This window comes from Lolium rigidum, chromosome 6 (genome assembly GCF_022539505.1).
Source record: "Lolium rigidum isolate FL_2022 chromosome 6, APGP_CSIRO_Lrig_0.1, whole genome shotgun sequence".
In the NCBI taxonomy this organism is placed as follows: Eukaryota; Viridiplantae; Streptophyta; class Magnoliopsida; order Poales; family Poaceae; genus Lolium; species Lolium rigidum.
The window spans coordinates 180188280-180211208 of record NC_061513.1 but is presented as its reverse complement, the minus strand read 5'-3'; the positions used below and the strand labels follow the sequence as shown (position 1 = coordinate 180211208).

Here is a 22929-nt window from a genome sequence, read left to right as displayed (position 1 = left end):
GATCCACACATTTCTCATTTTTGTGTGGCCTAAAGTACTAAGAATTTCACATTAAGATTTTACATGTTTGTAGATTCCATCATTGGCTACATCAAAAAAAATTCAAAAAAAGTTAAAACTTAAAAATATAATTTTCAAAATTTTGAAAATAAAGAGCTACATGTAGCTCGGCCTCCATTTGTCCTCTCATTTTGTGTCATACTTTTGCCCGAGGGTCATTTTTGTAGTTTTTGACGCATGAAGCACAACAGATCTCCAACAAAGCGAACCTTCAGACAATGGGGGTGAGGTGGCCAAATGGGAGATTTCGTTTTGGCACCCCTAGTTTTCTCCAAGGATAACAAGGTTATATACGCTAAAGTGTTTCCAGTTCAGGATGGTATTGTGTTAATTTTATGAAAAAAACTATAATCTTTGATGTTGTGAGATTTACACGTTAGTCTAAGCATCCTGATGAGCCTATTGCAGTAAAGTTCAGCCAACATGAACAATGTAGCTTCTAGAGCATCTCTAGTTGCGTCCTCCAAAGCGTCCCCCAAAGCAATTTGGGGCGCGCCGGACCAAAAAACGGTTCCAACCGCGTCCCGCAAAGCCCAATTTTGTCCGGCGCGTCCGATACGGTGTCCGGCGCCCCGAGGCCGTCCCCGTCCCACAGGGGACGCTCCGGGCAAGCCGGAGACAACGAAAAGCGAGGCGGGGAGTGGCGGGCTCCCACATGTCGGCGACGTGTTGCTTAAACCGTTGATTCGCGCCTTTTTTCTCGTCGCTCTTTCCTTCCCGCGCCTTCCACCCCTCCGCCGCCGCTGGATTTGCCGGCCGTTTGAGTCGATCTCTTCTGAGAGACGGTATCGTCGCCACGGTTGGCGCTCCCGCCGGTCGTTCCGCCACCGCCGCTTGGCCATCGCGTCCCAGAACGCGGCGTCGAATCCGCCCTACCTCCGCGCACACAAGGTGCTCGACGACTTGCCAGGTAGGCGCGATTGGCTGCTGTTCGTTGCATCGTCTGCCTCGGCGCAATTTTAACCATTGATTTTGCTTTTAGACATGGATATCGACGATGAGATGGTTTCCCTGCTGCTGGAGGACGAGCAAGCCTTCGACGACGACCTCCAGGAGCATTTGTTGATCATCGCGTCCCTCCAGGATATGCTTGACACCGAGGCGGAGAAGAGGAAGAGGCCGTGCCGCGGAGGATCAAGGTCGGGGAGAAGGAATTCCAAGCCCCGGCAGAGGATGGAGGGGCATGCCATGCTGCACAACGACTACTTCGCCGACGATGCAACACATGCCGACAATTTTCGGCGCCGGTACAGGATGAGCAAGGGGCTGTTCATGAATATCCTCCACGACGTTCGAGAGTTCGACCCCTACTTCAAGCTCAAGCTCGACGCTGCAGGCGTTGTCGGGTTCTCGTCGATTCAGAAGTGCACCGCCGCCATGAGGATGCTTGCATACGGAGCACCTGCCGATACAGAGGACGACTAGCTTCGCATGAGTGAGTCTACTGCCATTGAGTTCATGTACACATTTTGCCGAGCTGTGGTGGGAAAGTTTGGCAAATACTACTTGAGAGGGCCAACTAAGGAAGAGACTACAAGGATCATGGCACAAAATGCTGCCAGAGGATTTCCTGGAATGCTTGGAAGTATCGATTTTTTTTTTTTGAACTTCAGGCAACTTTATTAATCAATAATCACACGGTCTTCTACAAGAATAGGAATAATAAAAACAGGAGGTTCATCAAACCAAAAACGCCTGATACTATCAGAAGATCCGTGGCGAGCAAGCGCATGAGCGGCACCATTCGCTTCTCTCGAACAATGTTTTAATGTTGCCATGCCTAGCATCGTAAGGAGATGCCGGCAATCGTCGATCACCACCGCACTAGTTCCTCTAAACTCTGATGGACTATGAACAGCATTCACCACTTCCATTGAGTCAGATTCCACCAACAAAGATTGGGCACCAAACTGCTCGGCTAGCTTCAATCCCGCCAAGAGCGCCACTGCTTTGCTTGGAAGTATCGATTGCATGCACTGGATATGGAAGAACTGCCCGTTTGCTTGGCAAGGTATATACAAAGGGCGTCATGGATATTGTAGTGTGGTGCTTGAAGCTGTGGCAGATTATGACATGTGGATTTGACATTCTTTTTTTGGCATGGCGGGATCACACAATGACATCAACGTGTTGCAGCAGTCTCCGGTGTTCAGCAGACTAGTGGAAGGGCATGCTCCACCATGCAACTATGAGATCAATGGCCACGAATATACCAAAGGCTATTATCTAGCCGATGGTATATATCCAAAATGGGCCACTTTTGTCAAAACAATCTCGAATCCATCAGGTCTGAAGAATTCCCACTTTGCTACGCGACAGGAGGCTTGCAGGAAGGATGTCGAGCGGGCATTTGGTGTGCTTCAAGCACAATTTGCCATTGTCCGGTACCCTGCTCTAAGCTGGTCTCACGACCAAATGTGGGAGGTGATACAGGCTTATATGATCATGCACAACATGATCATCGAGGATGACCGCAAGAATCATGCTAGGACACATGTTGGTCCCTATGAGTGTGAGGGCCCTCTTGCGGAGGTTGATTATGAGTTGCCTGCAGATTTTGCTGATTTCCTCGCCATGCACGCCGAGATCCGTGACAGCAATGTTCATGATCAACTTCAAGCTGATCTCGTTGAGCATTTGTGGAGGATCAAAGGAAATACCGTGGCACCTTGATCTAGCATCTAGCCTTATTTATTGTTTGTTGTATTTTAATTTGAAAACAATCCTCGCAAACATTTTTATTCATATGCTATATTTGATCGCCGGTACTATGATCGCGACGATTCAGCGGGAACGATCTCTTTTGAATGCAACAATTTGAATATTCATTTGGGGGCGGCGTTTGGGGGACGCGGCTGGGGAGCGACGTCCCCCAAACGCGACACGAACAAAACACGTCCCCCAAACGCTCAATCCGGCGCGATTTGGGGGACGCAATTGGAGATGCTCCTAGTCTGAATCTCTTATTTCAGGAAGACCTGCACAGATATGAGACGAACAAACAGTTAGGTGCAATGCAATATCAGACCATACAATTTAATTTCAAAACATAATACTGCAGTGTGATTCAGGCAATTGTTCACATATAAGCTACAGCCTCATGAATAGCATATAATTGCATCGATAATTTCGACCAAACTAATACCCTAAATTTACTTGGCTCATTCTCCTTACACAATGCAACACCAGAAAATTAATTAAAACATCCATGCATTAATATCGTCTATATTCTTACAGTTGGCCTCACAGTCAGTCCATGGATCTTGGCAGCGCAAGTGTTTGCAACCTCTACAGAGGAGTAGCTAGTAGTATGAAGAGTTCTCATGAAGATTAAGGACACTAACCTGTTGCAGGGGTCGCCTAACAATGTTATAGTAGGTATGCTCATAGTATCTTGTGTCCATCCAGAACTGGAGAAACATACATGACAAATAAGCAAATAATCATACAAATGTTTTTAGATAATGCACTTCATACAAAAGACCACCTTCCACCACTCATCCCATCATTATTTCGGGCATTGGTCCATACCTGTTCACAGCTTTCAATCCACCTGTCACATACTTTAAGAGCAACCTAATAGAAGTAAACAATATGTTATACAGTTCATCAAAAGATATATTACATTATTGAACTGTGGAACACGAAATATCTTACCGCTTTGAGAGCATCCACATCAGAGCTAGCCTTCCACACCGACCCATAATCCTGACATCAGTTGCAAGTAGAATTCAGCATCCCTAATCCAAGATACAGGAGTAAAGTTGTCGTACAAGGTTATACCATGATTCCTCTGACCACATAATGTCTCGGAAGGGAATGTCCAGCAAAAACTTTGCTACCAAATTGATTCACAAGTTCTGAAAAGCTCTCCTTCTCATATAACAAACAATCAGCGCATGCTAACACACAAATGGGAATACAAAATCTTAGTTATAGGAAAGTACCCAATTGACAGAATCATTATCAGTGTCGAAAAAGCCTCCTAACTCCAGTTCATTCATCAACACTTCGATATCACCTTGTAGCTGAATTTTTATACATTTAGAATTTAGTGGAGATTAATAAAAAAAATCAACAGCAGAGGAGACACTGTATAATTATACTTGGCAGCTGGCACACTTGTATCAGGTAGATTGTGAGAAAAACATATTAAATGAAATTAGTGCAGGCTGTCGGACATGTACACCCTGCAGCACTAAGGATGTATGATGATACAAATTTCTATCCTGCACAAAAACCTAAGCTATGCACAAAAGTTGGTACTTGGTAACCAAGATATTGCTGATTTGTCTAGCTAAGAAAAGCATAGATTCTTCTAGCTCTGAAATGTCAGTATGATGCAGTATACAGATTCCTAGCAACATGATGATCCAATTCATATTGTGGTATCAATATAAGTGGGAGAAGCCTACGTGATAGCATATTAGAAGAATTAGGAATTTAATAAACCAATGCCGGATCTCAGGAACCAATCGAGAATAATCCGTGACCTTTGAGAAAATCGTATGCACACTTTAGGAACAAAAACACAATTAACATGTCAAATTCTCTTACCCCTACCATGCTCTTTACAATAAAGGACGTACCCAGTGCTGAGAGCTGGGGAAGGTGTTAGTGGCAAGCCTTACCCTCACGAAGTGCAATGTGAGGAGACCGCGACTCGAACCTGGGACCTCTCGGTCACAGGCGGTGAGGCTCTACCGCTGCACCAGGCCCGCCCTTCTACCATGCTCTTTACAATAAGAACAGAAAATACACCTTATTATAAGTTAACAATGGAATACTATGAACTGCAGAACTTGAAAAGTACCAGCTGAGGGAGAAGGAATAAAAGAGAAGGCAAGTAGAAATTCGCCAAGCAGATCCAAAACATCCAGTGGGATTATAGTACCAGTTTTTAAGATCATGAACCTACCAATGTTTCAAGATTTGCATAACAGATCCAACAGACCCAGGTTGATCAAAGTTACCTATCAAACGACTATGAGCGGATCAATATAACATACACGCCGTCCTCTCAGGCTCTCTACCTAGAATCAACAAACAATTTCCCTATTCCTCATTCATGGACAAAAATGAATTTTATATCTCAAAAGGTCGCAACATTTTCAGTCAAAAAGTTTATATCTCCACTAGTTTAGTCCCAATATTACAGTATCCTAAGAAGACTTAAACTGTAAAAGAAAGCTCTATTCAGGCAACACCAATACTTGCAAAACCTAGCGTCTCCATATATTGGATATACATATGTGATACATAAATGTTGCCAATACATGCCCGGTACATTTCCAACACATATCGAAAGGACTAAAACTAATAAAGAAAAAATAATTGGATACATAGGGTTTGTTTAGTTTAGTGGTTATCACAGGTTGGATAGGGATAGCCACATTTTAGACATATACCAGTCGTTTGAATGAAAGGAACAAGGACCACCTTTGTTTTGACATGATTTAAGAAGCCAGTTATGAGAATGCCATAAGAAATAAATGTCATTTGATATGTTTCATAGGTGCAGCATCTCTATTCGGTGAAATGTCTAGTCTTCTCATCCAAAAGTTGTAGAGAGAGAATATCAAACCAAGAAGCTGGTGCTAAACCAGGGGATATAGAAGAAATTCTATTTACTGGGCTCAGCTAGAAATACTCGTAACTTCTTCTGAATCCAGTTCACCAATTCTTCTGTAAGTAAATGAAAATGGATGTACCTATTCACATAGTCTGTCACCATGGGAGCAGCGAAACGGCTACTGATATCATATGCTAACGTGGTGCACAGTAAAATAAGAGAAATAAAGTCCTGAATAAATATACATGCAAATGTTTGAATTATGTACATGCATGTACATTTCTTGATTCTTGGAGTAAAGATCTGTTTTGCTTGAACAGTTAAGAAACAAATTTAGCGCTATAAAATAATTACCTTCTGAAGTGATATTTCAACAGAGCGCAAAAAATATATACAAGTACATAAGGGCACTAGAGAATTTACATGTTTCTTTTTATTTTTATTTTTTTACATCTGAAACCTAGTTTTTTCCAACTGGGAAAACCCATGCTCTGATGCACCTTTGAGTTACTCTTTTCCTACCATACTTTGATACTGCTATGGAATTAGAAATGACAATAACAGAATATTTATATTAGATATTTCCCCACAAAACTTTGCAATTTGAAGTACAAGATTGTACTAAACAAATTAAGTATTGTAAAAGAATCCACTTTGATGCGTTTGGATCCCAAGAAAATTTAGTTATATAGCCTTGCTAAGCATAGGTATTTGTTTGGTGCGAAATAAAAGACTAGTTTTGCCAAACACAAGCCTCGGTGGGCTAGTAAATCTTTGACCAGAACCATGAGAAAAGATCAAAATACAGCACCCTTAGTCACCTTCATCTATTGTCAAAGCTGAGCATTTATAAATTAAGTCCAAAAAACTAGTGCATTAAAAAGAAGGAAAGATAGGATATTGCATTGAGATGTGTTCATACCGACTTATCCTTAAAGAGGATCCGTAAAGAACGAGAATAAGTGCGAACTTGATGACGGATTTCCACAAGCTCAGATATCCACTATGAAGGGAAGAAACTTGTTTAGGAATACTCATTAGAGAAGTAACAAAGTTATGAATAGTACATGAACAATTAACACCTCGAGAGACAACTTTATGAGATCATGATCCAAATCTTGAAACTTCATCTTCGCCACTTCATCTTTGACAAGAAGATTCTTTACAAAGTCATCCTGCAAGTCACAACAAAGTTACATATAATGTATAGAAGTTCTTTGTGCTACTTTATGGATGCAAATAATTACCTTAGAAGAAATACATTCATCCACAAGATGATCTAGCCCACCGGAAGCCAACTGTCTATCAAACTCATTATGCAGGTGTATTTGATCTATTGCTCTAAAATACTGGAAAAGAAAATTTCATTACAAACTTTAAGCTGATCAAAGTAAGGAATAAAGGACCAATACATGAATATTCAGAGAAAAGTCAAGTTTTGAACTTTCACGATTCCGATTTTAATTTACAATTGCAGTGCATGTGGTTATTGGAAACCACTGGTAGTCGGTAACAAATACCCAAGGACTTTGATCCACATTTTCAATTAATCCGAGTTACCATACTAAATTGTTTTAGTTTCCATTGCCTGACTTTTTTCCCTGTTGTCAACCTAGTTCCAGGATTTCAATGAGTTTTAAAAGTGTGCTATTCCAGACTAGGCCACGTATAAAATCTACATGCAATATGAAGATACCAAATCCACAAAATAAGGCATGAAACGTGATACTTATTGAACAACGTTATTCTTGTAACAATGGAGTGAACTTTACAGAATCGAGCGAGTGACTTGGCAGAGTATATATTGTGAACTGTGGAATCAAGGGGAAAATCAAGAGTATGAGTTTCTTTTCACAGAAGAACTTGATTAAAAATGATCAATTGATTACTTCAAAAGGTATATCAGCATAAGATGTCACTTTCGTAATAAGATTCAACAGGGGTTCCTTAGCAAGTATAGACATGCAATAGACAAGTTATCAACTTGACATTTTGTGAAGGCCGGTATCATAAAGGAAATAGAAATCACGGCTTCAGCATGCAGTTAAAGGTTTAAGACCACGAATGACAAGCTAGGAAGGAGATAAGACGGATCCCGATTTGATGCTATCGGGCTCGCCTGGTACCATAATGTGGGCGGCGCAGAAGGGTGTCATGATGCAGTAATGAGGTCATTTTGTGGGTATACAAAATCTATAAAGAGATATGCATTGAGGTCCATACATAGAGGCCGCACATGTTGACAGCGGGCTTCCAGCTGTTTCATAATATGACGTGTGTTGGTGACCCACGTTTGGTACAGGATATGTTGGTCCACTAAATGTGACTGGTTGTGATATTTTTGTTGGGTGGTTCAAACCAACAACAATATATGAAATTCTGATTGCTCTAGCCGTCGGAGTGATTGACTCCACGTGTCATGGCTGCCACCTCAGCAGCTCCTATTTCGGCAAACAACACATCATGGGCTAGCCAGAGATTCTCCAGATCTAGTGTGTGGTCCAGCACCCCCTGCGAGCACCGATGCAAACGCAGCATCGCGGCGTGCAAGGTTATGCACACGCTGACGTTACCCAGGTGCTGAGTCACGCTGACATGCTAAGCGGCACATGAGCAACCCGGACGATGGCGACCAGCTTGTACCGCAATGTATTAGTGATGTTAGAACTTAGCACTGCCTTGCAAAGAATTTCAGCTGAAGCGCATGAACTGAACTATCGCTGATCTTGTCCAGAGTAAGTTATGGTGTTGCAGTTCTAATTGACCTCATAATTATCAAGTGTGCCCTCAATTCTAGTTGATATAAGATTTTCCTGATGTGTTTTTTTCATGCTCCACCCAGTAGACATACCAGTTAATCTGAGTTGTCGTGTTGGTTTTTATGAATCATTGCATTTTGTTCAATTTCTGTAATTGTTGTGCTCAATTGATTCAAGAATCAGAAGATGGAAGACACACATGACATAGTTTACATGTATCGCCATGACAGAAGATAAGGAACTAAATGTTGTGAATACCTGGTTTTGTTGCCTAAAGTACCTACCACTACGAATTAGTATTTATTGTTATGAATATGTGGAATTATAGAACGAGCGTATTCCGGGCTGGGAAGGATCTGCGACTCAGGAAGGCTGGCTACTTGTGTTAGGAGGAAGCCTCTCCTACATAAGTCTACATGCTTTGATTTAAGCAAGCAAGAAATTATCAATCTACATTCCAATCCATGCCCTGTGAGGTGCAACTGCCAGCAGAGGCACTGTTACGCCTTGGGTTAGGGCTATTCTGCATAGCCCTACCCCTGCATGAGACAAATACATTGTATGCAACACTACAAGAAATGAAAGAAGTTGTTGACAATGGAGCTGAAATTTTGAAGCAACCCAATAACCTAATGTGTTCAGTTGCATACCATGTTCTCTTTAAGCTTATTCTCAAAAAAAGCGTCTGCATAGGGCTGCAAATGCACCTCAAAATCAAGTGTCGCTGGTACGACTTGCTGCAAAGAGAAAACGAAAAGGACACCTAGTCACACCAAAGTACTAAGAGGTCAGAAAAAATTGATGCAAGGACATACCTGGCAGTGTTCTCTTTCATTCGCCTTGATATATTGATCAACTTTCCGCAATAGTATGTCCATGTGGCTCTAAACAACAACAAAAGGTTAATTACTTGCAGCCGATGAACAGTTCAGCAAAAGAAGGGTAGAATGTTATTTCTCTCAAAGAAAGGCACAGGGCTTTGAAACTTCCACAAGTCACCTCGCGTATCAGAGGATGATATACAGGTTCCCAAAGAGATAATAGATCATCCAGAAGCTATAAAGATAGAAAATGTTCAGATAAATCCTCAAATAGACTGCTTTTACTAATAATTTACTAATTCTACAAACAAACAAAATACTCACATCAAGGGATGGTAACATAGCACACTCAGGATCTTCAAAATTTATCTCAAATTTTTCTTGGAGACGAGAAATAGTAGCAGAAGAACAATTGAAGACCTGCAACTCATCAATACATGAACTGTGATGCTACAACTATACTACCGCGCAATGGAGCACATCAGATTAATACCTTGATGTAAGGCTTGAGTTTGAGTAATTCGCTAATACATTTGATTTTTTCCCGTTGGTATAAAATGCCACTCATTGAATAACATTGTCGCTACAAGGACAACAAAAAGAATCCGTCAAACAAAATTTATGTGCCTCAAAGTGAGAAGTATAGAAAACTGCTTACCTGCCGCAAAGATGAGATGGTCAACATATAAGGGTGTTCTCGGCTGTTGATGCCATACTTAGATCTGAAATTTGTCCCCAATTTCTGAAGGAGAGCTTCTTCTTCCAAATGATCATACTGCAAAGCGTATATAATCAGAGAAATTGTATTGGTCCCTTAAAATCAGAAACAAGGCTTTCAAAGTACCCTCCACAAAATGTAATGCTGTATATGTTTAAACAAAATTAATGTCTTATAAAGAAAACATTTTTCTCTACAATCTCGTTTTACGCAATACAAGAAAAATAATTTCTAAGATGTTGGTAGCTTAAGCGGAATCATTCTATTTTGTTCTTCTCCAGATTTTGGCCGATGATAAGACAATTGGTAGGCTGCCCGTCTCATGCTTCGCCTCTCTAGTTCAAGTACTAATTTTAGAAAAGAGGTGAAGCCAACTAGTTTCCGTTCCCGCGGGTCCAGTTGCATGGCTTCCACGCTCCTCCCATGCTGATTTCGAGAACTTCATTGAGCCGGTTTCTTCCACTAACCCCAAAGTGGAGCTCGGGTCCAAAGATATTGTTTTTGAAGACCGAGTTGGATTTAATGTGTTAGCAGCGAAAAATGATTTCTAGATTTACAGAAGCCAGGTAGAGGGATCTCATTTATTAATAATCACTATGCAGTTTGTTACAGATTTTATCTTGGTCTCACATAGTTTACCATAGTGTAAATCAATGCAGCAGATGCCACATTTATTTATTTATATATTTGATAAACATGGACCAATTCAAGTTCTCCACCTTGCCACACAAAAAATGCAGATGATCAAAAACACAACTTCCACCTGCCTGCAAAACTGTTTTTTATAAATATAAAAAACTGCAGAAACCTCTCCATAGAAACATAATATAGTTATTGTACTATTCTATCAAAAGAAAATGATTGTCCAAAGCAGTAACAGGTCCAACAAACTATTACCACTTCACATGCATCAATGGAATCCACTTGTTGCAACATTTCCATATAAGCAGGAAGGTATCTCTGAAATTCATCTTCGAACTGGTTGACATGAAGGAGGAAGTTGTAATGAAGAATGATTATCAACCACAAATCAAGTAATGAACCTCGAAGGCTCAAAATCTAAAGAACTAAAAATGAACATACTTCCCAATTCCAGTCAGATCCATCTGGGAGTTCCTTCGCAGCAGAACATGCCTTTACTCGAAGATTTCCCTTTTCCTTCGTCAACCAGGATTCAAATTTTTTTTCATCAGAGTCGCTGTCCTTATCTTTTCCATCATAATCCTACCACAGATACATGAACATGCGAGTATGTTATGTGTGGAATCCATGTAGTAACATGGAGCCCAGCAGGCAAGCAAATTTCTGCAGAAGTGTAGCAACAACAAATTAGGAGTTTAAGTTGGGTTTGAATACGTAGGAAAATCCTTGTGGTGCATTTTTCAGCCAAATCTGGATGAAATTAGCTGTCAAATAGGTTTGTAAGGCCATCCTCTATATAATGAAGCAGACACAGACACAGTTGGTTGAGCGAGCTATCAATTAACAAATTCGTAGCCCCAATCCCTCTTCTCTCTATCATACCCCCGTTACCCTTCCCTGCAAAGCAGCAAACCATTACAACACAGTTGGGCATGGTATCAACCTTATCACAGACTGATCTGCGGCTTTTCTTGTAGTTGGGCATGGCATCAACCATACTATCTATCACGACTAAATACCGTCCTATCCACCACCTCCCCTTCCAACAACCTCAATGTAAGCTCTTTTCTCAAGAACCCTAAAGTATGCTAAGCACGAGTTCCCACAGTTTCATGGCAAAGAAGACCCATTTTCATGGCTGAAGCAGCACAAGCAAATTTTTTGGGACCAGCAGACAATTGAGACAAACAAGTTGTGGCACGTCTTGTTCTATCTCAGCAACAAAAGGCATGTACATAGTGAATTCTGTAGATTACAGATCTTAAATTTATTTGAAGTGCATAAATCATACTCCCTCCTTGCCAAAATGTAGTGCGTATAAGAATTTAAAAAGTCAAACAAGGTAAAGTTTGACCAAGTATATATTCTATATATTGAATTTAGAATAAAACATCAACATCTAGAATACCAAATTGGTACCATTAGATTCATCATAATGGTTGTGCTGCGGCCCCAGCGTGCTTGTTGTATCGATCGGTTGCTATATTAATATAGCGGGGCGAAAGCCTATTTCGAGGAGGATTCATCATAATGTATATTTTCATATGGTATATATTTTGTATTATAGATATGGATAATTTTCTCAATAAGCATGGTCAAACATTAGCTCGCTTGACTAATGCAAAAAAATTATAAGCACTACATTGTGGCAGGGAGGGAGTACATCTTAGTGAGTGGGTGTATCCCGTGCTGAAAGTTCCCATGCATTTTAGTGAGTCCCCCACATAAATAACTTACCTTTACCAGATTAACATATAAGTCTTTGCAAAGAACAAGCAGCTCTTGGTCCACACTAGCAGTTGTACTGGACCTCAAAGGGCGCATTACGTGTTGGACTGCACATTGGAGATCATTGTCTAGACGCCGAGTTAGACACGGAAGTAGATCGTCTACAATCAAAAGCCGAAGCCTCCCATCATTTGTAGAAACTGCAAGCCGAATCAGACAACGGCAAAACTGAAGAGCCTTCCTTGCTGCTTCATCATCCACAAAGTATCCAAAGAGGCCCATCCTCAACTTTCCAAAGCAATCATGACGCAGAAGAAACCTGTTAAGAATTTACTACCTTTAACATGCCTCTTTTCATATTCTATTTGTGACTTCAATAAATAGTCATAGAATTGCAGAGGTAACATTGCCTAATATTGTACCTGAAGAGAGAAGATGGTGACACAGAGTTCAAATCTTGTGAAGAAACGGTATCTTTGTTGCAGATAGGTTTAACATCTTCATGTAGACGTACACTAGTCTGTTCCATAAGTGCTAAGGCTTCAAGCAAACCCGACAGTTTTCGAGTAAACTCTAGCAATAGCATATATCCCAAACTTTTTATTTGTTCATCTTCTCCAACAAGATTACCATAGTTGAACAGGCTGTCAGCTTGGTTTTCATACAGATGATAAAACCAAGCAGCATGAAGCCTATGCTCACACTGCAATAGTATGGGCTCTAAGAAGTTGACTGTCCACTCCTCCCAGAGTTCACTGGGGCAATGCTTGACCAGAGGAACAACTACAAGATGGATAAGCTTCCCTAAATGCCTGAATTCCATACACTCCAGCGCTTCCATGAAGGCATTACTAACAGATAGACTATCCAATAACTTAGAGAATGCCTCCTCAACGGTTGTACATTGACCTATAAAATTGTACCTATAGCATGATATAAACTGTTATTTGGGGGAAGAACATACGCAGTAAACAACATGATTATCATAATAAACATCAATGTAGAATTTAAGTTCATGCCACTCGAGAAAAATATCATTGCATATATTTGACTTTCATAGTTTCGAAGTACTCCAGTGTCAGTTGATTAAGAAAGTACAAAAACAGAAACGGTATATCTGAACCGCTAAAGGAATGTACTTACACTCTCTGCCGAGTGCCCTCTAGCTGTGCTCTTGTCTCATTCTCACGGAATGATTCATCGCTGTCAATGGTATACAGTCCATCAGAAATTTCAAGCAAACATCCAAGCTCATTACAGCTCAAGCTTTTAGCCATATCAACTTCTTGAGGCAACCAGCCAATACCAATTTCCACGCTCCAAAGTGCATGTATACAACGGAGCAGCTGGAAACAAATAGAATGTAAACACACAGATATGTGTAACCTAAAACCTGTTTTGTACCAACGAATGGTTTGAGGATGACTGAGAGTTTAAAGGGCCAATTACCCGTAAGAATAGAGGAATGATTGATTGCAGAAGGGCTACGGGGAAAACATCACAAGCACCATACTCATTTTTTACGCTCCCCGTAAGCTTTTCTTCACAGAATTTGACAATATGATAAGACATCTTTAAAAATTGACCATCAGAAAATAGATTGCTCAATCCAGACACAGTATCCACATATTTATCATTCCACTCCCTCTGGGTCCATATTCTATTGAGAGAATTAAGTAGACATGGAAGCATGATTGCATATCGCTGAATCCTGTAAGATATTTAGAAGTTAATCAGTTGTATTTTAACAGTACCTACTCTGCTCTTCAATAAGTGATAGTTTTTACTTGCCATGGTTTGCAAGGTACAAATTAACCCGTAATCTGTACTAATAACATGATCGTAAATTCATAAATAAATTTATAGAATCCTTCTAGCAATAGTCGTGCTAGGTCTCAACTACGAAATTTGATATTTAATGCGATGAACAGCAACTTGTATTCCCATGAGGCCAAGTACATATACATACAAATGTTGTACATATGCACAAACCCGCTTATACAGCAGTCATATGACACAGTTAATGTGTGGGAACTATGCACATCTAAAGCATTTGATATACTGCTCCTGGCCTACCCTACATCTCTCTTGCCAAACCAAGTAATTGTGTTCATATAGAAGTTCATTTTGAAAAGAAAAAAAAAGGAATGTGGGCTTCTAAATGTAATTCATTTATGGAGAAGTGGGTATTAGATAAAGTTGGATGCAAGGCAGCTCAATTTAATGGAAGAAAATTATACCCTGGACAAGATGTTACAATAACAAATGCCTCACACAATAAATTATGCTCTGTAAGGAGAAGGCAGCCCACTCCCTGATTTAGAGATATTGTTTCATCGACTCCCTGTACCATCAACAAAGTACTGTCAAGAACAGAAAAAAAAAAGTATATGATAGTGAGAGCACATCTTGAAAGACAAAACGTGCACCACTTGGTAAAAGCAATTATCACACATTTAAATGTCTGAACAAAGCAAGACATATCAAAAGAGGACATACAAAAAACTTAATGCAAAGACAATAATACCATAGCTTTCACGCTCCAATCACTGCTCTGGGTTTTTTTATCTGACATGATGCCGCTGCCATCATTACTCCCATCAGATTTTTCCGGGCTGCTCCCATCTGATTTACTCTGGATGCTACCATCTATTTCACCAGGGCTGCAGCTATTTCTGTTTCCAGTACTGGCAAAACCATTGCTGCCATTGCTTCTCCCGTCAGATTCTAGACTAAGAACCAGCCTCTTTGGCGTGTCGCTGTAGTCTGGCAGTGTGCCCGAAGAGATAGGAATAGGGTGATCTACAGGGAAAGGAAGGGAGTGGAGGTGGGCATCTTGTCGGAAACTACATGATGACTTTATTTGTTGAAGGGTTTGGTCGATGGTTAGGTCGATTATTTCATCTTCTGAAACCCAAATCAGTTGTCCTAAATTTTTCAAGGGCATTGAGGGAGATACTGTTTCACCAGAGTGAAAGCTAGGGTCAAGTGCAAGAGATAAGTCCACTCTTTCATCTCCAGAGACAAGAGGCCTCTTTCCTGAATCTGAAGAAATTGATTGACAAAATGATCCTGGGGTGGAGCTAGCAGAGACTCCATCTGCTTCACCTGTTTCCTGACTTCTCAAATTATTCCTCGCAGCTAATACAAGTAGACTGGTATTATGCTTATGTTTTGCTTTTTCTATTTTGGGCACTGTTTCCTCTGAAATGGCTTCTGCGCTGTCCACAACTGAATCAGTATGGAGTTTAACCAGCTGTAACTTCAGCTTTAGAAGATCAGTACTGCTAATTTTTTCACTCCTGTGTTTCAGGAGATGCTGCAAATTTAAAACAGATAACCAATGCAAATAAACAAAACAATTAGGAGTCTCAACCATCTCAGAGTAAGTACATGAAGCACTATGATGAAGCAACGCATTAAGAAGGACCTTAAGCATCTTAGACCCATGATCCTGAACCTTGCGCAAATCCTCACTGGCCAGCAGAAGTGAAACCCTTACAAAGGATTCCACGTATTCTTCCTCTTCTGTTCTTACCTATTTCACATTGATGAGACATCACTAATGCATTATTTGATGATAGAAGAAAAAGACGACAAGTTTTGAAGGAAGCATATTGATAATGACTTGTGGACATAATTGGAAGTGTGCTTCAAATTGATGAATTTTCAGAACACAGTTTACTTTTGTAATCATGCTTGTGAGAACAGGATGCTACACTACCCTGAAAAAGTGCACACAAGGATCCATAGATCCCATGTCAAATTACAAAGGTCCAAAGGTAGCAAATTAGAGCCTAGGAAAGATAAATCAAACAAATCCGCTTTATTTCTTTCAAGACAAATCCAGCATGCTGAAGATCTAAGAGTAATAATTTTCTCAGAAGTACAACCTCTTCGTTACATCATGTATTCGTGCAATGTTGCTCAAATTAGCATGTTTAAAGTTCCAATTGCAATGTTATGAATGGCTTAAAGTTTCTTTATTTGCTCCATCCTGTCATGCCACGAAAAATTGGGTTCAAAATTCCAATTTCAGATTAATGATGATCTTTTCGTGTGACACTAGAAGCTTGTAGCTACACATCGGATCAAAACCTAGCACAGCTATGGATGCTTGAAATCCAATTCATGCTGCATCAGAATAAAGTTGGGCACGAGTTTGGAACCCTAGGCAAAGCACGTGACGAGCTGCGGCCCGTAGATTCGTTTAAGCAGTAATTATACTCGGGCGTCATCGAGCAAGGCACGTACCAGTCCCAAATTTGGAGGGTCCGAATCGCCGAAACCATCCGTCGACGCCTCCGTGGGGCGGCAGGAAGCGTCCATGGAGGGGAAGCTTCTGCGAACAGAAAAGATTGGGTGAAGTCGTTAGTGGAGTCAAGAATTGCAATCCGAAAAAGAGAAAGAGGATGAGCCAACCTTGGCTGCTCCGGAGGCGGGGAGGCTTCTCGGAGACACGCCCCACAAGGTGGAGGGCGCCGGGACTGCGCAGACTGAGGAGATCCTCTAGGGTCACCGATTTTTTTCTGTGCTAAGTTCAGTGAAAGTGTCAATCATATCACTAAAGGCGATGCTCATCCTCTAAAATCATCATGTAGTTATGCAGAGAATCATACATGCAGTAAGATTAAGGAAACCGTAGCATCTACCTTACCAAGTGGTCTGCCAGTGCAGTTCCATGGCTGTCATTACCAATGTTTCTTCTAATAATGGTGTTCTCAAGAATGCTGAAGCTACGGTTTGTTCAGTTGGGCATGTTAGCAATGTAAATGAGACGGAAGCGATGGTTCTCTCAGCTGCATGGGTTGCCAATGTGGTTGGGTTAATTCGTCGGCGGGCGTTCTTTGAAATGGTCGGCGGCTACAGGTGGTTACGTTCTTCCAATATTTCTTCTCTGCATTTTCTTCCTATAATCTTTTTATCCAATGTTTGATCGGTTGTTTTGTGTTGGTCATCTGATAATACTGTTGTGGACCGTTGGTGCCCCCACCATGGACGTGCCAAGACAAAACGGAAAGAGGAAGGGAAGGAGAGGTGGACGCCAGGTCAGTGAAAGGAGGCTCCGGAGGTTGGCTGCTGTCTCTAGGACTCTAGCGCCGACAACCTGCCCTCGCCAACGGCTACCGGCGCAGAGCTCCCAGCTTTGCAGCCGTTGCAGCTGGTCAACAATGGCGGCCAGGCTGCGATGACGACGGAAAGCGTGGAAGATGGGGGTGCTGTCGCGACGCGCGTGGAAGTGGAAGCTAACACGGAGTCTGCGCTGGCCGAGCGCGCAGGGGAGATCAGGGTGGGCATCGTGGTGGTCGTGGTCCTCCCATCTCCCATGCCGTGCGCTCGTCCCTGGGCCGGCATTGGGCCTTGATGCATTCCGCCCGTGCCAAGCCCAGGTCGATCGGCATGGGCCCTTGGAGGACGCTGATGCGATGGGCTCCCCGCTGCTTCTGGAGAATGCATCAAGTCTGGTGGTGGAGCCAACATCAGATCCTATGGTTGTTTCTGCGGCCCTTGGCGCGGATGTTGAAGACGTGGACGAAGAGATTCTGGCGGACACTCCCCCTATGCATGTCAGCCCAGAAGCCCCGCCCACGATGCCTAGGGGTGCCTTGTCGGTGAGCAGGTTCGCTACACCACCTTTGGTGTTTCACCGTGCACGATCGACGATCCCTACGAGACCACAGGCTGCCCTGGCAAGGCCGCGTACCCTTGGGGAGTTCCTGGCAGCGGCAAAATCGCGCTCGGACGCCCTGATGCAGACTCCGGCTGTTCGACGGAGACTGCTGGCGCTGAACTTCCAGCCACGGCGCAGCTCAAGGATCGCGGGACAACCTGGTGGTCTGAACACGAAGATGAAGGCGGTCAGAAACCTGATGCGCAAGCTAGGTCTGCTCACTGGGGATGAGGCGCCGTCGGAGGCTGCCCTGGAGGTCTACCACAGGATGTTTGAGCTTCCGTTGACAGATGACATGATTGAAGCAATAGCGGAGCTGTACGGGTGGACGCTGGATACGATCAGAGGGTGCTCCCCACCGCTCCTGGGGATGTCGGATGGTTGCCTCATCGCGGCTTGACCTCCGAGGTGTCATACGGGTGTTAAAGTAGTTCATATGTCGTACGAATCAAAGATGTTTATCTGCAATGTGCGAGGTCTTAACGACCGCGCACGGCGGGTGTTAGGAGTATAGTAGGCATCACGGGTGCATCGATTGTATGCCTTCAGGAGACTAAGCTAGCGGTTGTAACCCTTGATATCGTGATGGAAACGCTTGGAGCGGATTTTGATGCTTACATCTGCTTACCAGCGACTGCTACACGGGGTGGGGTGATTGTGGCTTGGCAGAGCATGTTGCTGCAGCTTGATAGCGCACATGTTGACGCTAACAGTGTCACGGCCAAGGTGACCCCCTTGAGTGGGGTGGCGCCATGGTGGTGGCTGATCTACGTGTATGGCCCGCAAGATGAGGCTGACAAGATCGCCTTTCTTCTTGAGCTTCGTGTCGTTCGTGCGGCCCACCCTGGACCTTGAGCCCTGTGTGGAGACTTTAACATGATCTACCACGACGAGGATAAGAACAATTGTAACCTGAATCGGAGGATGATGGGACGGTTTAGGCGCTTCTTGAACGACTGCGAGCTCAAGGAGATCTATCTTCATGGGCGACGGTACACGTGGTCGAACGAGCGACAGACCCCCACCCTCGTCAGGCTCGACAGGGTGTTTATCACGGCGGCGTGGGAGGAGCTCCACAGCAGCTGCTCCTTGCGCTGTTTAGCGACGATTGTAGCGGACCACTACCCCCTTCTCCTCAACTGCACCACACAGTCCACGGGACGGAAGCGGTTCCAATTCGAACGCTTCTGGCTGAAAATCGATGGTTTCAGTGAGGTGGTGCAATCCGCGTGGGAGGTGATTGATGGGGACCCTGACCCCTTCCGCCGGCTCACCGCTAAGATGAAGCGCACGGCGCGCAGCCTCATGAGCTGGAGCGACAAGAAGATTGGGTGTGTCAAACTGCAGCTGATGACAGCGCGGGAAGTGGTGTTGAGGCTGGACGTGGCCATGGAATCACGTCCGCTATCGCCTGACGAGCGTCGACTCCGGGCCCGCCTGAAGCAAGCCTACCTGGGGATCGCTTCCCTCAAGCGCACGATGGCCAGGCAGCGGGCCAAGATAGCTTGGCTCAGGAAGGGGATGCTAATACAGCCTTCTTCCACCAGCACGCGGCTTACCGCCGGCAGAAGAACGTCATTCACAATCTCCAGGTTGAGGGCGTGGTCGTCTCTGACCATGCGACCATGGCCGAAGCTTCCTTCACACACTTTGAGGAGCTTCTTGGCACTACGGTGGATCGACAGTACTCGTTGGACCTGGACTTCCTGGGTACACACTCAGAGGACCTATCTGAGCTTGAGGTTGCGTTCACATAGGGTGAGATCTGGGAGGTGGTCCGCCGCTTGCCTCATGGCAAGGCGCCGGGACCCGATGGCTTTACGGCTGAGTTCCTCCAGAGGTGCTGGGGGACGGTGAAGGCGGACATCACGGCCGCGTTTGATAAGTTGTTCACGATGTGCGGCATGGGTTCCAAGGCCTGAACCAGGCCCTTCTAATCCTGCTGCCCAAGCGCCCAGATGCGGCTGCTTTGGGTGATTACCTGCCAATTAGCCTGATCCACATCTTCGCCAAGCTCGTGGCGAAGACGTTGGCTACTCGCTTGGCCCCTCGGATGGAGTCGCTGGTGGATCGCAGCCAATGCGCATTCATTCGCAAGCGGTGCATTCACGACAACTTCATGTTGGTTCAGTAGACGGCGGGATTCCTACACAGGATGAAGGAGCCACGGGTGATGCTCAAGCTCGACATAGCCCGGGCCTTTGATTCCGTCTCTTGGGGGTTCCTGGTGGAGGTCCTCCGAAAGATGGGATTTGGGCCCAGGTTCTGCAAGCTGGTGGCCATCCTCCTATCCACGGCTAGTACCAGGGTGATGCTCAATGGCGAGCCAGGTCCCCCCATTTGGCATAGGAGGGGCCTGAGACAGGGAGACCCCCTGTCGCCGTCATTGTTCGTGTTGATCATGAACACGCTCAACCGAGCATTGGCTAAGGTGATCGAGTTGGGGATTCTGCGGCGCCTGGCACGGCGGGAGCTGGCCACAACGGTGTCGCTTTACGCGGACGATGTGGTCATCTTCTGCCATCCGGATGAGACAGAGTTGCGCGCTATCCGCGGCATTTTGGATCTCTTTGGACACGCGTCAGGCCGGCACACCAACTTCGCCAAATGCTCGGTCTCTGCGATTGCCTGCACGGAGGATGTGGCCAATGCCGCTGTCGGGGTGATGGAGTGCCAGTTGGCACCCTTCCCTGTCAAATACCTCGGCATCCCACTCTCCATCCGTCGGCTACCGGGTGAGGCGTTCCAGCCCGTGGTGGATCATCTGGCTGACAAGTTACCAACCTGGAAAGCGTCTATGATGCCCAGGGCAGGTCGCTTGGCGCTGGTTAGACCGGTGTTGGCAGCTATTCCGATGCATCAGCTCATGGTGCAGAGCTTCAACAAGAAGGCGCTGAAACAGGTTAACAAGATCCTGCGAAGCTTCCTTTGGGCTGGTAGGGCAGAGGCCAATGGCGGTCATTGCCATGTCAACTGGTCGAGGGTGTGCCGCCCGCTGCGGTTTGGGGGGTTAGAGATCCCGGATCTCGCTCGCATTGCCATCAGCCTTCGGGTTCGTTGGCTATGGAGGATGCGGACTGACCCCCAACGACCATGGCGCAGGCTCGACATGCAGTTCTCGAAGATCGAGCTGGACGCCTTCGCTGCCTCCACTTCTATGGTGGTGGGCAACGGCGAGTCTGCTCTCTTCTGGGAGGACAGGTGGCTGGATGGCAAGTCCATCAGGGAGCTAGCGCCGGAAGTTTATGCGCTCATTCCCAAGCGCCTCAGGAAGCGGTGCACGGTGCAGTAGGTGCTGGTGGAGCGCAGCTGGATCTCGGACATCGAGGGCGCACCGAGCGTCTTGGCTCTATGGCAGTATGTTCAGCTATGGATTAGGCTCAGGGACATGGTGCTCTCCCCAGATCAAGACAGGTTGGTCTAGCGTTGAACGACGGATGGCCAGTATTCCTCCAGCTCCTGCTATGACGCCCTCTTCCAGGGGTCGATCGTATCAGGCTCCTGGAAGCTCAACTGGAAATCTTGGGCGCCGCCAAGGGTGAAGTTCTTCATCTGGCTTGCTTGCCTAGACAGGTGTTGGACGAGTGAGCGTCTGGCGCGTCGGGGATTGCCCCACGCGACAAGATGCCCGCTGTGCGACTAGTCAGTGGAGACTATGGCGCACATCCTAACCGGTTGTTCCTTCTCTAGGACAGTTTGGTTCGAGGTCCTATCGTGGATTCGATCCACCGCGGGGCCTCCGACGGTTGAGGGTGACTTCGCGGAGTGGTGCTCGCTGGTGGTGCGGACCTCCCCACGCCAGTTGCGCAAAGGAACTTCGTCACTTATCATGCTCACGGCGTGGTGGATTTGGAAGCACAGGAACGCTGCGGTCTTCGACAATGCTCGTCCCTCGGTGGCCTTCCTTAGTTAGTGACATCAAGGCCGAGGCGCGACAATGGGCAGACGCGGGCGCCCGGGGGCTTCGCCAACTCCTCCCCTAGATTAGGTATTTTGGGTTGAGTTGTACGGCGTGGCGTTGGCCCCTCTTCTGGACATTGTACATACAAACCTTCTTTATCTATCAATGCATCGAAACACAAGGCTTTTGCGTTTTCGCGAAAAATACTATTGTGGATTTGAACGGCTTCTTTGAGTGGTTACCAGAGCTTGAATGCCGTTGTGGTGACAAGTGATAACTGATCGGTATGTTTCGTTTGTCCTATTTTTGGTGTTCTCTTTTTCTGAGCTTGATGTAGGTTTGGCGCTCTTTCTTCAAGTTTACATCCCCGCTATGTTGGTGCGCTTGTGATGAGGACATCCCTACCTCACTACTACCTCCATCATTACAAGTTCAAGATGATCCTGCTGTGAAGCTCAAGTCCAATGAAGTTAGGATTGGACCAATGACACGAGCCCGTGCGAAGCTAGTTAAGCAACAGGTGAACTTGTTCCTAAGTGATACTTTGATCGATGAGAACTTTATACTGCCTAAGTCATATTACTTATGTATGATCAGGTATGAAGAAGGAGCAAGCATCGCAGAGGAGGAGAGGAGCAGCTAGACAAGAAGATGGACGTGAAGCTGGACATGGAGCTGGACAAGAAGACATCCCATGGACGCGCGAGGGAGGAGCGGGAGGCATACGCGAGAGGAGGAGAAGTTCCAGCCGGCGCCCAGCCCGGTCAACCGGCTGTGACGCCGGGTCGTCCGGCCACAGTCCCGGTCCGACCGGCCCCTGCGCCGGATCAGCCCGGTCCAAACCGGGCCCCACGCCTGTGCCAACCGGGGCGTATCCAGTAAGCCTGGACGCCCGCCCGGTCGCCATCCGGTCTCTGGCCCGGTCCAGACCGGATCGGCCGGTCCCAGACCCGGTCGACCGACCCCCAGGCCAGCTGTGCCCGAGTCTGTCTCGACTAGATCTATTCTGGGTCGGTTATTTTCGTACTTTTTCGACCTGAGGTCGTCCTGAACCACT

At 45.1% G+C, this 22929-nt stretch overlaps 1 protein-coding gene across 1 annotated transcript; it reads right to left on the bottom strand.

Annotated features, from left to right (window-relative positions):
- Positions 1-356: 356 nt before the first annotated feature.
- On the bottom strand, positions 357-17067 carry LOC124663604. The gene is made up of 28 exons (XM_047201286.1): positions 16953-17067; positions 16723-16829; positions 16555-16642; positions 15731-15838; positions 14828-15619; positions 14541-14644; positions 13750-14011; positions 13444-13646; positions 12723-13223; positions 12310-12619; positions 11014-11154; positions 10828-10908; positions 9871-9987; positions 9706-9795; positions 9537-9632; positions 9391-9447; positions 9207-9275; positions 9042-9128; positions 6880-6981; positions 6715-6807; positions 6555-6635; positions 4008-4088; positions 3844-3933; positions 3718-3768; positions 3592-3636; positions 3405-3470; positions 3010-3038; positions 357-499 (listed from the first exon to the last, which is right to left on the bottom strand). The coding sequence occupies exons 3-27, from the start codon at positions 16627-16629 to the stop codon at positions 3024-3026; spliced, it is 3717 nt and encodes a 1238-aa protein (XP_047057242.1). The 5' UTR covers positions 16630-16642; positions 16723-16829; positions 16953-17067; the 3' UTR covers positions 357-499; positions 3010-3023.
- Between the last annotated feature and the right edge of the window lie 5862 nt (positions 17068-22929).

Coding starts and splice junctions, on each gene's coding strand:
- LOC124663604 (XM_047201286.1), bottom strand. CDS start 16,629: ATGGACGCTTCCTGCCGCCCCACGGAGGCGTCGACGGATGGTTTCGGC. Junction 9,633..9,705: donor AACTCAAGCCTTACATCAAG/GTATTAATCTGA, acceptor GATGAGTTGCAG/GTCTTCAATTGTTCTTCTGC. Junction 6,982..9,041: donor ATAAGCTTAAAGAGAACATG/GTATGCAACTGA, acceptor TTTCTTTTCCAG/TATTTTAGAGCAATAGATCA.